Source organism: Onychostruthus taczanowskii, unplaced genomic scaffold (genome assembly GCF_017590055.1).
Source record: "Onychostruthus taczanowskii isolate IOZ18803 unplaced genomic scaffold, ASM1759005v1 scaffold8, whole genome shotgun sequence".
Lineage (NCBI taxonomy): Eukaryota > Metazoa > Chordata > Aves > Passeriformes > Passeridae > Onychostruthus > Onychostruthus taczanowskii.
Window position 1 is genome coordinate 16512646 of NW_024505892.1, and position 13840 is coordinate 16526485.

The window sequence follows — 13840 nt, forward strand, 5'->3', positions numbered from 1 at the left end:
TGTATCCTAAAACATTGCACTGGAGAGTAAATAACAAGAACAGTAATGTAAGAATGTTCTTGCTGGTATTATTTGAACAGGAAAGAAATGAAACAGTTCTTGCAATACCTTTAAAGTACTCTGAAGGTATCACAGTTTGGTGCTACTGGCATTTCCGTTGCTGTCAAAGTTCTGCTTTGGAACAGATCCTGTGCTAAGTGAGATGTGAATTGAATTGTACCAAGATCAGTTGTTGAGAGAAGTGAAGGAGGAGTAAACATATAAAAGGTTAATGGTAATAATGTCGGTGTCTGAGAGGTAGAGAAGGGGAGAGTCAGTGTATCAAAAATAAAATTTGAGTGTTGCGTATCAAAAGGACTGATGGGAAGGTCTTGTCTGCCTTTGACTCTCTGTTAGAGACAAGGTGGAAAGAGACTGAGCTTTTCTGTTGAGTTTTTTCTAGTGTGTGAGAATTAGGTGAACTACTGAAGAAGAACCTCAAAGCAAGTAAAGCATTGTCAGACAGCTTACCTTTATTCTCAGCATTTTTGGATAAAGTCACCAGAAGATCCAGGCTACATCAGGAGCTTCCAAAAGCCGAGGATGAATTTCAGACAAAATAAGTAGTTAATAGTGCCTTTCATCATATTAAAGCTAACTTAGAAAGAAAAAATCCTCCACACAAAAAAAAAAAAAATTATTAAATTCTCCTCATGCAATTGCTACTTTTTACTCAATGTAATGCAAACTTAAATGTGTTCTGCACAATTATGACTACTGTATGTAGGAAAAGAGCAAAGATAAACTGGTTCTAAGCATTTTTCTTATTACTTTTCATTTATGGAATGAAAAAGTAATTTCATGTTGCCAGGTATTAGATAGTAGTATTGTACACTAACAATTATACTGTCATTTAATATGTTAGTCCTCAACATGCCTCACAGATTCTCAGATTTCCTTCATTCTTTTTACTGCAGTACAGTGTCATAAAGGCTTCAAGAACCTGAAACTGTTGATGTTTGTCAGCTTCATAACTTGATTACCTCTATATGAATGCACTTGTCATAGCAGGTTTTTTAGCCAGCATCATGACAAGAAATTCTTGGTGTTTATTGCTTGAAATGAAATCTTACTAGCAGGACTAAATTTATGACATCTGTGTCCTGTTTCTTGTTGTGTGGAGGGTTTACAGAAACTCACAAGAAGCTGACCTGTCTTTTAAAAGGAAGCCTGTTTCTGCATAGATGGCAAAAATTCTTATCCCAGCATGACTTTTATTTGGCATATTTCAAGAGAAGGCAGTTAGTTGTGCAAGTGTTGCTTAGATTTTAGGAGTTCAGCATTTCTTTCAGGAATTGAAGAGTAGAATGGAGTCCTGGGATTCTTCCAGACTTGATCTAAATGTTTTGTTTTCTCTCTGATCTAAGTTCCTTAAATTTTTAATTTGCAACTGCAATTTTAAAGAATTTTAATGGTTTTGTATGTAGAGCAGTGGATGGCCTTATCTTTCTGTAGTTGCTTCATTGTTATTTTAATATTAAGATATTCAACATTAACATTCTTCAGAAGTAGATTATAGCAGGACATTGGGTAAATTTCAGCTGTTGTGTTCCAGATAGTTAATAGAGAGCAGCAGATATCAGCATTCTATATGGATGCTTTTTGTTATTCGTGGCCTGCTTTTAAGCAACTGAGTTAAGTTAGCCTAGAAATGATGTAGAGGAAAAGGATTGTCTGTGCCAAAACCCCTGATTCTTAAAAAGAATTTCCAAGACTTTGTTCTTTGATTGGCAAACTAAAATGTAAAAAAGAAAAAAGTTTAATATTGATAATGACGTCAAATGCTAATATAATATGCCATTTTTAAATAGTATTTGTTCATACAAGTGTTGCTTATTTCAGTTAAATGAAAATGTGGAGTTTTTATTAACTCATTCAAAACCCATAAAATGGATAAAATCCAATTTACATTTTACATGTGTTGCAATAAGCTCATTCCACAGTTCTGTCTTTTTAGTGCAAATTGAAGCTAACATAATGTAAAAATTTACAGAAGTGAGATGTTAGGAAGTGAACTTTGTCACCTTGGTGCACTTTGGTTTTCATTTTTTCTCATCATTATATAGTATATCTCCCTGACAGGAGATATTTCCATATCCACAGTTCTTTCACAGTTTTCAAGGTTGTCTTTTGAAAAGGAAATGTTTCTTCTAATTTCAGGCTCATCTACTTCTAGTGATCCCGTATGGTCTGGCCATTCACCGCCACCCCATCAAGAAAATTGGGTCAGTTTTGCTGATACCCCACCAACCAGTGCTCTTTTAGCCATACATCCTGCTTCTGTCCAGGTGTGACACTTATTGGTATTTGATTTGCCTCATTCAGATTGATGTTGCAATCCTTGTTTTTTTTTTTTTCTTCATAATTTCCATTGCAGCTGTTTACTGTGTATCTGTGCTGTAGTCAGTTCAGTGCTATTTGCCCAACAGATACTTGTTCTGTTGATTTGCTTTAATTTGGAATGATTAAATGAAAGCTACTAATTTTTAAAATGTCAGCAATTATGACTTTTAAACATTTATATTTAGCTTTTTATGCATATGTGCCATACTTTTTTTTTTCTGCTTACATACCTGCGGTCATTCCATATTGTATCAGTGTGCAAAAATACCCTGCCATTATCCTGGAGATGCCATCTGCTGATGGTTTCCTGCAGTTTTTAAACTACTGTGAGTTTTAACTATGCTTTATATTTTGAAGGCAAGAAGTTGAGAATTCGTAGAAGCATTTTAGGTAGATAATACTGAGGAAAAATATTTCATTTCAGGACCAGACAACAGTACGAACTGTAGCATCAGCTACAACAGCAAATGAAATTCGTAGGCAATCAAGTAGTTATGATGACCCCTGGAAAATAACTGATGAACAAAGGCAGTATTATGTTAATCAGTTTAAAACCATTCAACCTGATCTAAATGGATTTATACCAGGTGAGTTATTCTTTACATAATATAATTGTGGGTGCATCAGTTCTGTTACGAATACTTTGTTTTGTACTTAGGCTTGCATACTATTTTGAAGGAAGTTGTGCATTTTGCTGATAATATTCTACTGCAGTTCAGTGTAAGTCAAGAAAGACTAGAAACTAATTTGTCTCTTTCCCTCATTTAACCCTAGTAATTAGTGCCATTTTCCCCAGAACCCTTACTAAATAACTCATCACCTTTACAGTAGGTCTGAGTCTTCTAATGATTTCACTTACCTTAAGTATTAAAAATCATTGTTGTCATTTTTTAGGATCTGCAGCTAAAGAATTTTTCACTAAGTCAAAACTACCTATTCTTGAACTTTCTCATATTTGGTAAGTGTGATTATTTAAAATAATAGTAATAATAAATTAATGATAAATTGTTAGAAAGTTGACAGCTATCTGATGGACATCTAATAATTAATTACTAGAAACTGTTAAGTAAAATTACGCTAGTATGTTCAGTCCTGGTCATATTTATGTCAGGATTACTTTAGTGGGTTTTAATGGGCCTGGGCTGGTACTATTTACAAGGCACTTTGAGAAAATTTCAAACTCTTCAGAGACAGAAACAATTTATACAAGGTTTTTATTGTTAAAAATGTGTTTAAATAATTATTTCCTTATCTATATTTATTTATTCATTTTTGTGTAAGTAAATTTAAATGAAATGTACACATACACATTTTTAAGTAAATTTGTGTTACATGGTGACAAATTCAGCTTTGAGTTTGGGCAAATCTGTTTCATTGTATTCTGGAATTTGTACTGCATCACTGCATACTGTCATGAAATGACGACTTACCTTGGCAGGTGCTATCTTTCTTTCAGTGTAATGATTTCTATTTCAGGTAATTTCCCATTTAATCATGTTGCCTCAGCACTATAATATCAGTAGTATACTGTGCCAAAAATCTGAGGCCAATAATATTGTGTAGTACTGTCTTAAATGCGTTAAAAACTAGGAGAGATAAAAGTGACTTTAAATGAGCTGTAAGCTGTTATTAATGAAGGCTCATCATCTTGAGGAGTAAAGTATGTAGCCATAATATGAAGTGTTTAGTAGGATAAAGGGAACAATAAACTTTGCTCATCCAAGTAGCAAAATGGAAGCCTGTCTTTTGGAAATAAAATAAGTTGTAGAAATTTTATTTACATGAAGTTTTCCTTCTTAGGGAACTGTCAGATTTTGATAAAGATGGTGCACTGACATTGGACGAGTTCTGTGCTGCATTTCATCTGGTAGTTGCTAGGAAGAATGGGTATGATTTGCCAGAAAAGTTACCTGAAAGTTTAATGCCCAAACTGATTGATTTGGAAGACTCAACGGGTAAGATACGGGTTCAACACAAATGTCAGTATTTTAAAATTATGGTCTAATTGTTACAGCAGACACATGTTTGCATGAACAGAAAGCACTTGTCAATATGAACTAAAGCATTGTACAAGTTTTAGAAGTTTTACTGCTCAAAGCTAATTTGACCATATACATAATTCTGTAGAGGGCAGTTATTTAGGAGAAGTACACATACATTATTCCATTTAGAAATACTGACTGTGTCCTTTAAAGGTTAAGGAAAACAAAATTGTCACAGTATGGCTTTTATTCATGACCAGCTGTTGTATTTCAATTTCCCAAGCCACCTATACTTTAGACTCATTTTCAAATGAGTATGCTTTCTACTCACCCTCATTTATGAAAATATGATATGAGTTTCTAAGTATCAAAGGTACTTTAAAAATATTCCCAGATTCAATGCTAAGGGCCGGATAAGTGTTTAAAAATGCAGGATCAGTACCACAGGCCCTTTTTTTTGAAATTCACCTCCTGACTTGTAAGCAGATTTATCCTTCATTGTCTGGGCACCTAGTTGTTCTGTGCATTGCCTTTTACCTTTTGGTACTCCCAGAAAAAACACTGAATGTATGAGATCTCCTTGTTAATATGTGCCAAAAACTTAGTCCCGTAACTGAAAAACAAACTACCGTTCCATGTTAAAGTGGCATTTTAAAAAGAGGATGTCTGTGACCATCTCATTTTTTCTATTTTAAAATAGATAAAGGAAACTGAGTATTCTAAAATTGCTTTGGATTACTTTTTAACAAGCAGTCTTTGCTTGGAAAGTCAGGTTATATTCTGAGTGCACGGGTACTATGATTTGCTAGAAATTTATTTTCACTAAATACTTCAAGGGAACTCTTTTCATACTGTGTTTGTAGGCTGAGACTTTAATCTCAAAATTGTGGATGAGTTCTTAAACTAGATACTGTGTTTCTTACTATCTCTGCCTTAATAATGAACCTATTTTCTGTGGGAGTAGGTTGTCTCTAAAAAGAGCTGCTGCTGAAATCTTTTCAGTATGAGTAAGCATTTTGCTATGATGAAGACATTTGTGAGAAATAGCTGCAGTTAATTGGGCTAAAACCTAGCAAATGTCAAAAACCATTCCATTCTCTCCATTTTTGTGTTAAAGTGGTGATCAAGCAAAAAATCTTGGTAGGAAGTGAAATAACACTTATTTGTATAAACTATTGTTTCTAAAAAAACCCCAAAAACACACTAAAAAACCCCCCAAAACTCCACACCAAACAGCTATATTTGTCTTGATCTGTTATTGGTATAAGATTTCACTTAAAGTTGTCTGGAAACTTTATACATCAGACACTAAACCAGAAATATTGTGTATATGTTTTTTGTTCTCATTTTACAGGCAACTTGCTTTTAGAAGTTTTTCCCTTTGGTATTAAAGGGAAGTTAGCCTGTTCTAGTGAATGTTAAAAGTTTACCTTGCTATGTAAGCTTAAAAAATAGGAAAATCTGATACTTTAATCTGTGGTTATTAAAAGCTACAATGAAAAATTGAAGTTCTTGCAAACTTGTGGGTTTTTATCCAATTAGCTTTATTTTATTTTATTTTATTTTATTTTATTTTATTTTATTTTATTTTATTTTATTTTATTTTATTTTATTTATTTGGGTCAGCAGCATTGGAAATAGCTGATCTTATCTAGCATGTAACATGATTTATTGCCAAAACGTCTATGTTGAATAAAGTACTTCAGATGAAGTTATTGATGTGGCTATAGTTTTGTGTTTAGTTACAACAGCGTACATTTACTGATTTAAAAGTTAGTGATAGCTTTGCCTACTGGGCATGATGAATTACAGGAATTCATCTTAAGAACTGTAAATCAGCCTAGAAAGATGAAGCAGTTAAATTTTGGTAATAATTTTTCATTTCAGTTCCTGTAAAAGTTGTGTTTCATTAAAGCTTTCTTCCAAAATCGTCTTAGAAATAGAAACTAAAGTATGACACCAGAGTGTCTTTTTCAGTACACTTTTTGCATGGGTATAACTCTTTCTCAAAGAAAGAAATGGCTGATGATCTTCTGCTGGCATGCCTCAGTATGAATAATGTGTTATCAAACTGTTGAAGATTAATTCCTTGAATGTCTTTTAAACCCATGTGCAAGATCGCAAACTTTATTTCAAAAGCATTGACAGTGCCATTATTAATCCTGTTCTTTTGTTAGAAAGTTTCCCATTATTCTTCTTCACTTATCCTCTGCACTTGAATAGTACTGCGTTTTTCCATTTTGACTTCTGAGCTAGTGGCCAGCAGAAGAAGGAGTAGCAGAGGGCTCCTTGCACCCTCTGGGCTGTGTTCAGCCAGCAAAGGAAGACATCTCCTGAGCTCCTCTGACAGCCTCTCCCTCATCAGCCCTGTGAATCCAGTATGTGACCAGCTGCAGGTGTTCCAAACCTGTTTGAGATATGATCTTGCTTTACATCTGGTTTCATAACTAGAGATATGTGTTTCTCTCACATGGCACAGACTTACTGTATAATTAAGCATTTGTGTAGTTGGTCATTTTTTCTAGTAGAGCAGTACATCTCTACAGAATTGTAATTCCTTCAAACTCAATTTTATCTCAGTTATTAAAAGCTATCAACCTTTACAAAAGCTGAAAAACAAGTTTTACTTCTCTCTGAATTTTTGTTTGGGTTGGTGCCACAATGCCATTTCTTTGTAAATAAAAAGAATCTGTCATGCCTTATGTCTTACACAATGACTTTAACCTTTAAATTTTTCCATAGAGTGTTGTAGGTGTGTTTCGTGTAGATATCTGCAGAACTCTTTGACTTACAGGTAGCTACATAGTCTGTCCATAATAATTTTCAGCCTTATCTTTTGACTTTGTGTTTAACACTGGAAATTAGTTCAGTTATATAGAATACTGTAAGAAAAACAAGAATTTTGAGGTTTTTAACTTAATAGAAACTTTTTACTCTTATTACACTTCAGAGCAATTAACATGTGATATGTATTTCCAAAATATTGCCACTGTTATATTTTGGACTTAGTTTATTACTTTGTTTGCAATGACCACTGCATGTCAGCTTGACTAGTTGGTAACATTGACACCTCAATGTAACCTATTTATATTGCTTTACCTAAATGGAAACAATTCAAGATGCTAGGTGCGGCACAATTTTGGAAACATTTTGTAAATGTTATGGAAACAGCCTCACATCTGGCTATTTAAAGGATGTTTACGTAACCTTTGAAACTGAAGAGTTGCTGGTTTCAGTGTGTGGTTTTTTGCATGGTAGTAGCACGGCAGTTACATCTGACCTCAGCACAATTAATTTCTTTTTGATCTTCAGTTTTTGGCTGTGTATTTTGCTGTCCCTGGCAGATCTCTGGAGGCAATAATCGGTTGTTACTTTTCAGAGGTACAGGTGGTCACCACTGGCTATTCAAGTGTTTTCAGTTCAGTTTGACATTGGATTTGTTATTAGCTTATTCTAAATGAAAATTAGCAGGCAGAAAATTGTCGTGTCTTAGCAGAAGAGAAGGCTGCAGAGTTCAGCTCTTTAGGAACCTAAAACCAGTAAATTTTGTACATTTCAAAGAGGTTTTGATACAACATACTCTTGTGACAATCATCTTCAATCACATACCCATGAAGCAGTCTTTTCTAATGGTAGTTTAATTAAACTTTTTGTTTAGTATTTTGTCTTGTTTGGAGTTTAATTCTGTGTGACTGCTGACATCATGCTAATATGTCTCACTACTTATCAGTCACTTTTTCAATTGTTTCTGTTGCTTGTACACTGTGCAGTTGTAATTTGAACTTTCAGGTTTTGTGAGGGTCTTAATGCTTTAGCTTGCATTGTGATATCTAGAATAGGAGACATTGTAAGCAGGATTTTATACTGTGTTAGACAGAATGTTTGATCTGCTGTTCAGATTTACTTCAAGAGAAAACTGAACAGTGCCAAAGGACAGTAGCAATGTGACAGCTACTAGATTTACTCAATTTGCAAAATGTGAATGGAAACACCACTGTTTTAGTAAGGAGGCTTGAAACTAATTTTGTTTGGGGACTAGTCTAAGGGGGAATGATTTTCTTAATCTGTTGTCATACTTTTTTGTATTTGCATTGAGATACTGGTTTTGCTCTGACCTTTCATATAAGGAAGTATTTGATTCTGTAAGATGAAATGCTCAGTGCAGGATATGATGTAATAAACACTAGTGTGAAGTTATTTTCTCATGCTGTAAGAAAAACTGTTTAATTATATATATAAACAAAATCTGAAAAAGCTGCTTAAAGGCTGAGTACTGGGAGGATAGGATGGTACAGAGTTATCTTCAAAGTCTGTTTTTAAGAAACATTCTTAAAATAAGAGTAGTACCTGATAAAAAGTTTTTTACAGTATTTAACTTAATGAGAGTTTTTGGGTTTTGTCTGCTGCTAAGTATTTACTTGAAAAATATTAAATTAAAGGGTACTTTGTACTTTCCATGAGGTGTGAACAACTCTTCTAAAAATAAAGTGAATGCAATTTTTGATTTTTGTTCATAGTGATTCCTATCGTTTCAGAAGTTGGGGAACAGACTGGTGAGGTAGGTTACTCTGGCTCTCCAGCAGAAGCACCTCCAAGCAAGTCTCCATCAATGCCATCCCTAAACCAGACCTGGCCAGAATTGAATCAGAGCAGTGAGGTCAGCACTTTTATCTAAGAGTTGTTTCACTGCCAGTCAATAAGTAAATTGTGTGTGTGTGTCCATAATTTGTCATAAGTGAATTGCTGATCACAAATCATGAAACAGTTAGCATGACAATAGATACAAGAAGGTTCTGTGTTAAAATGCAAAAAAAAAAAAAAAAGTTTTCATTCTGGTTTTACTATCTCATTGTGCAATACTATTTAAAATGTTATTAATGGTAGTTAAGCTTTATATTAATCACAAAATGTATCTCATAACATGTTTTGGAAAATTTGAATCAATTCCTAATTTTTTGCATTTAGGGCATGTTTTTGGTTGGAGTTTTTTGTTACCTCTGAAGAACTTCTTTTAGCAGACACTTTGGCTAAACTACAGCATAAGTTTCTGACAGATCTGGACATTGAGACTTACTTCTGGGGGTGATTTGAGGCTGAAATATCACCAGTAACATAGAGAAGTCATGACCCTCTTTCAGAAGCAGAGACTTAGTAGGATCTGAAGCCAGCCATGGGCTAAATTTATTTAAATCTTTAATTGCTACTGTTACATACTTCTGCTTCATCATACTTGAGCATATATGTTATATAAGCAGTCTTCTGCAGTAGAGCTGTATTTTGTCAGAATTTGAAAGTAAAGTTAGCAAGCAGTATTTTTTATATTATTTTTTTCCCCACAAATGTCCTTTGCTTAAAAGGCCTGTAAAGGATTGATTCCTAGATTTTTCTTGTTACTCTTTTAACATTTTTGCCTCTGACTTAGAATAAACCAGTGTTTTAAGAGCTACTTCAGATCCCGTTCTGACTGCAGCCATGTACAAAGATGATGTAGGCTTACTTTTCCTTATGAGAAAGGAAAAAAGGGAAAAAAGAATGAAATTATTTTTTGAAAACTTTTATTATCTGTGACTCAATAACAATTGAAAACTTGTTTTAACGTGTAAGATAGTTCTGTCAGTAGCTGCGTATTGCCTTCTATTAAAAGAGTTTTTTGTGGTTCTTTTTCTTTCTTCATTAGACTTCAAGTGAATAGAAAATTTATAGTAAAAGATTTAGACAAACCAATGGAAAATTAGCATGAAGCAGAAAATAAGCACATTTTTAGGATTAAAGTTAGGAGCAGAGGAAACTTCCATGATTTCTCAACAGGGAAGGACTTTATAAAGTCTGCTGTTCCTTGTAAAGGCAAAGCTAGTCTCATAGTCACATCCTTACCAAACTAAAAAGCGTTGGACAATATTTAGTGATTCTTAGTTGTTCTGTTTGACAGAGTGACTCAGACTGCTAGTAGGAAGCTGTGTTTTAAGAGGGAGGTGGAGCAGATTCATTCAGTTGTTGCTAAAAAACTGCAAATGTCTGCATCTGTATTAAAATTTGCCCAGACACATTCCCTGCTGTTTTCAATAAAGATTTAATAAGCTAATCATTTCGTACCTGCATCATAATTGAACAGATTCCTTCAGTATCTAATGCAACTCAAACCCATTGAATAGGGTAATTGCATTAGTGCAACAAAGTGAATTACCATTTTGTCAGCCAGAATCTTGACTTATGAAACTGACTATCCATTCACATGAAATAAGGTGGCATTTTCTTTTTGAAAGTCTACTATAGCTTAAGAGGTTTGGAAAATTCTCACAGTAGCTATACTACTGGATACTAACTATACTAAAATAAGAGTTGAACTAAATGTTTAGTTTTTTGTTCTAACCCAAAGGAATTCCTGATTTTTCAGATGTGGTGTTGTGCATGTTTCTTTCTTCTTGGCATTTTCTTTTCAGCATGAGTCAGGTCAAAGTCCTCAAGGTTTTAATTCCATGAAAAAATTTCCTATATTGCTGCAGGCACCAGTCTAATTGTTTCCTCTTTCAACCTCTTATAAGGATCATCAACAAATGAATTGCTTGTAAAAGCTCTGCATCCTTGTATTAGCTGTCATTCCAGGCAGTCTCGTTCTGTTAGTCTCAAAGCTGTTGGTTACTCTCTTCTTTCTAGCTCACTGTTGATTTATAGAATGCAGTTGCCAGGCCCAGTTACTGGAGGCTCCCAAGTATAGACCAAGGCATCAGTTTAAAACTTCAGAATAAAGAGCAACATGAACATCTGCCTAACTTTGGATATACTACATGCTTCACATTCTCATCTATTCACTCATCTCTTCTTTCTTACTTAAGATTTCTTTTCCATCTAAGTCTCAAGGCTGAGCACTTAGTTTTCAAAGCTTAAAATAACAGAAAAGCCTACTACAATTTTTTTGTTGACAACTGTCAAGTGTCATGCAGCTCTCATACTAGCTTTAACACAGATATGGTGATTTGCTTTTAAGTTCACAACTGTTAGACCTTGTTTCAAATGCCTTGGTGTCCTATTCATAGTGGTTCAGGTTGCTGTGAGTTTTAGTTTCTAGTAATTAACCTTTTGAAACTAATTTAAAAACATTTTTGCAGTTTGACAGAACAAATACTTCAGCTTTAGCTAGCATGAGTTTTACCCTGTCAATGCTTTTAAATGTTGCAGTGTTTGAGATGCAGTCCAGTAGTTTCTCAATATATTTACCTTTCTGTTAACAGGGGAATTAGCAGTAGCTGGCTTCTGGTAGAATTTCAGGGCAGAACACAACAGCATATTTCCTAGAGCAGGTGTTGGTATTTATCTGTCTGTGTCTTAGAATAAACCAATGCTTAGAATAAACCAATGTTTTAAGAGCTACTTCAGATCCTCCAAAGCTAGGGAGCCCAAGGACAAGTAATAAAGGTACCTGTAGTTTGGCTTCAGAGCAGGGTGGTAAAAGAGATTAAGCATCCATCTGTAACAAATAATATTTTACCATTTATCTTAACTGTAAGATAAGTGCTGTGTGCCCTATGGAATTTTTGGAACAATTAACAATATTTCTTCAATGAAATGGTATGTTTGCCAGTCTCACTAGTAACTGGGAAGCCACTGGCCAAATCAAGTTTAGAAGGGTAGTGGTAGACCTAAGATAAATATTAATATGTTTCATGAAAATGAGGAGCTGTGCAAATGCAAGAGGCCAAATCAGGAGAAAGGCTGGCAGAACTTGGCAGTTAAATTTCTGACTTAGTAAAAACTGGCTCACTAACAGGTTTGTAGAGCTCCAAACAATTTGAATGCTGCCTCTTCATGAAGGGGTGGAGTGACACAGAGATGAACTGTTTAATACAGGGAGTGTTAAACAGGGACAGAACAGTTGGGAATCCTTACTCAAAAGGTTTTGTTAGGTTCTGTCCATGAAGAGGGTAGTTTTGTGTTAAAAACAAATACAAACAAAACCCTCAAACCAACAGAAAACCACAACAAAAAATAACCAGAAAAGAAACCCACCCTCATATGAATAGAATTCCATAATGTTTGCCCTCATTTATAAGTTTTAAGTGAGGAGACAAAGCTCTTTCTCTACAAGAAGCTTTACCACACGTGACAGCAATTACAAATTTAGTTAATATTTTTCTGAATGTCATTTAATCTGATTGTAAACAGTTATTTAGGAATTTCCTTAAGAAATTATTTCTGAAATAACTGTTTTAGACTTGCTTCCAATACAGTCTGTTCACTGAATGTAGTTTGGTGCAGAGGAGAACATGAGATTAGGTTGGCTAGCACCATATAGTTTGTTTTGTGTCTTCTGGGATCATTTAGATTGATTTACCTATAGACATGGGACAAGAATATGACACAGAGAATATTCTGAGTTGGAAAGGACCCCCAAGGGTCATAGAGTCCAACACCCAAGTTATGTCCACAACTATAACAAACATAATTTTTTGTCAAATTTTCTGAGTGCTAAAAATTTTGTATTTTTAATTTTTGAAACTTGTATTTGTAGTGTTTAAAACTTGCTTAATATTTACTTGTTATTTTACCAAAATATAAGAGGTTTAGCATTCTCTTTGTGACTTTTTTAATCTGGTTTCCAGATCACAGATTAATTTTATGTACTTCAATGTTTTGTTGATCCAGTTGTGGCTATAACTTACTCGGTTTACATGAGGATTCTTGACAGTCATGTATTGATACAGCATTGCCCATATCTTATAAAATTGTTCAGAGATTGAATTGCTTTTAGCAATCAACAGTGTGTTTGGATTTAATTCTTTGCCTTGTCAGTGATTTAGTCTTGTGGAAATGCTCTTTTATGGCGTAGAATCACTCCTCAGGGGTTGCACTGGCAAGCTAAAGTGGTGTGATTGGAGTACTCTCCTGAGTGCTCATTTATCTGGGATTTTGTAAGAAAATCAGCATTTATTAAATAAGTTTGAAACTTAGCAGCTACAGAGCTGAGGAACCTTTCTGTGGATTTGATGGGTACAAATGCACACAACGTGTCTCTGATTTTTATCTCTAAATTATATGAACTGCTTAGCCAGTTCTTTTACTTGTATGATGTTCGTTGGCAAGCATGAACTCTGAAGGTACTTCTGGGTTGCCTTTGCACCTGTATCTTCATTACAAAATGTGAATATAAAGATTGATATTAGACTGATAACAAACTTGGTTCCACAACAATCTCAGAAATAGGATTACTTTATACATGTATATATATTAGTGTGCTTCCCAAGTGGAGTATTCTCTTGTGCAAATATGGTTCTTTCCAGTGCAACCTCTGAACTACTATGCTAAATCTCCTCAGTGATCTTTTACTCTCATCTTCCTCATCATGCTGACTTCTCTCCTCTGTCTGTTCAGCAGTGGGAGACATTTAGCGAACGCTCTTCAAGCTCACAAACTCTGACCCAATTTGATTCTAACATTGCACCAGCTGATCCTGTAAGTCAATCACTTAGCTTGCTTGTTTG

General features: G+C 34.5%; 1 protein-coding gene across 10 annotated transcripts in view; it reads left to right on the plus strand.

The window, feature by feature from the left end:
* The window catches only part of REPS1 (RALBP1 associated Eps domain containing 1), a 61145-nt gene that overhangs the window by 31587 nt on the left and 15718 nt on the right, over positions 1–13840 (plus strand). For 3 of the 10 annotated variants that reach the window (XM_041423621.1, XM_041423632.1, XM_041423622.1), the window contains exons 5-10: positions 2200–2327; positions 2807–2969; positions 3277–3340; positions 4183–4337; positions 8882–9021; positions 13731–13811. In XM_041423621.1, the coding sequence (XP_041279555.1) occupies positions 2200–2327; positions 2807–2969; positions 3277–3340; positions 4183–4337; positions 8882–9021; positions 13731–13811 (731 nt within the window). The remainder of the gene's footprint in view (positions 1–2199; positions 2328–2806; positions 2970–3276; positions 3341–4182; positions 4338–8881; positions 9022–13730; positions 13812–13840) is intronic. The other 7 variants (XM_041423624.1, XM_041423625.1, XM_041423623.1 and 4 more) reach the window with 6 other exon arrangements.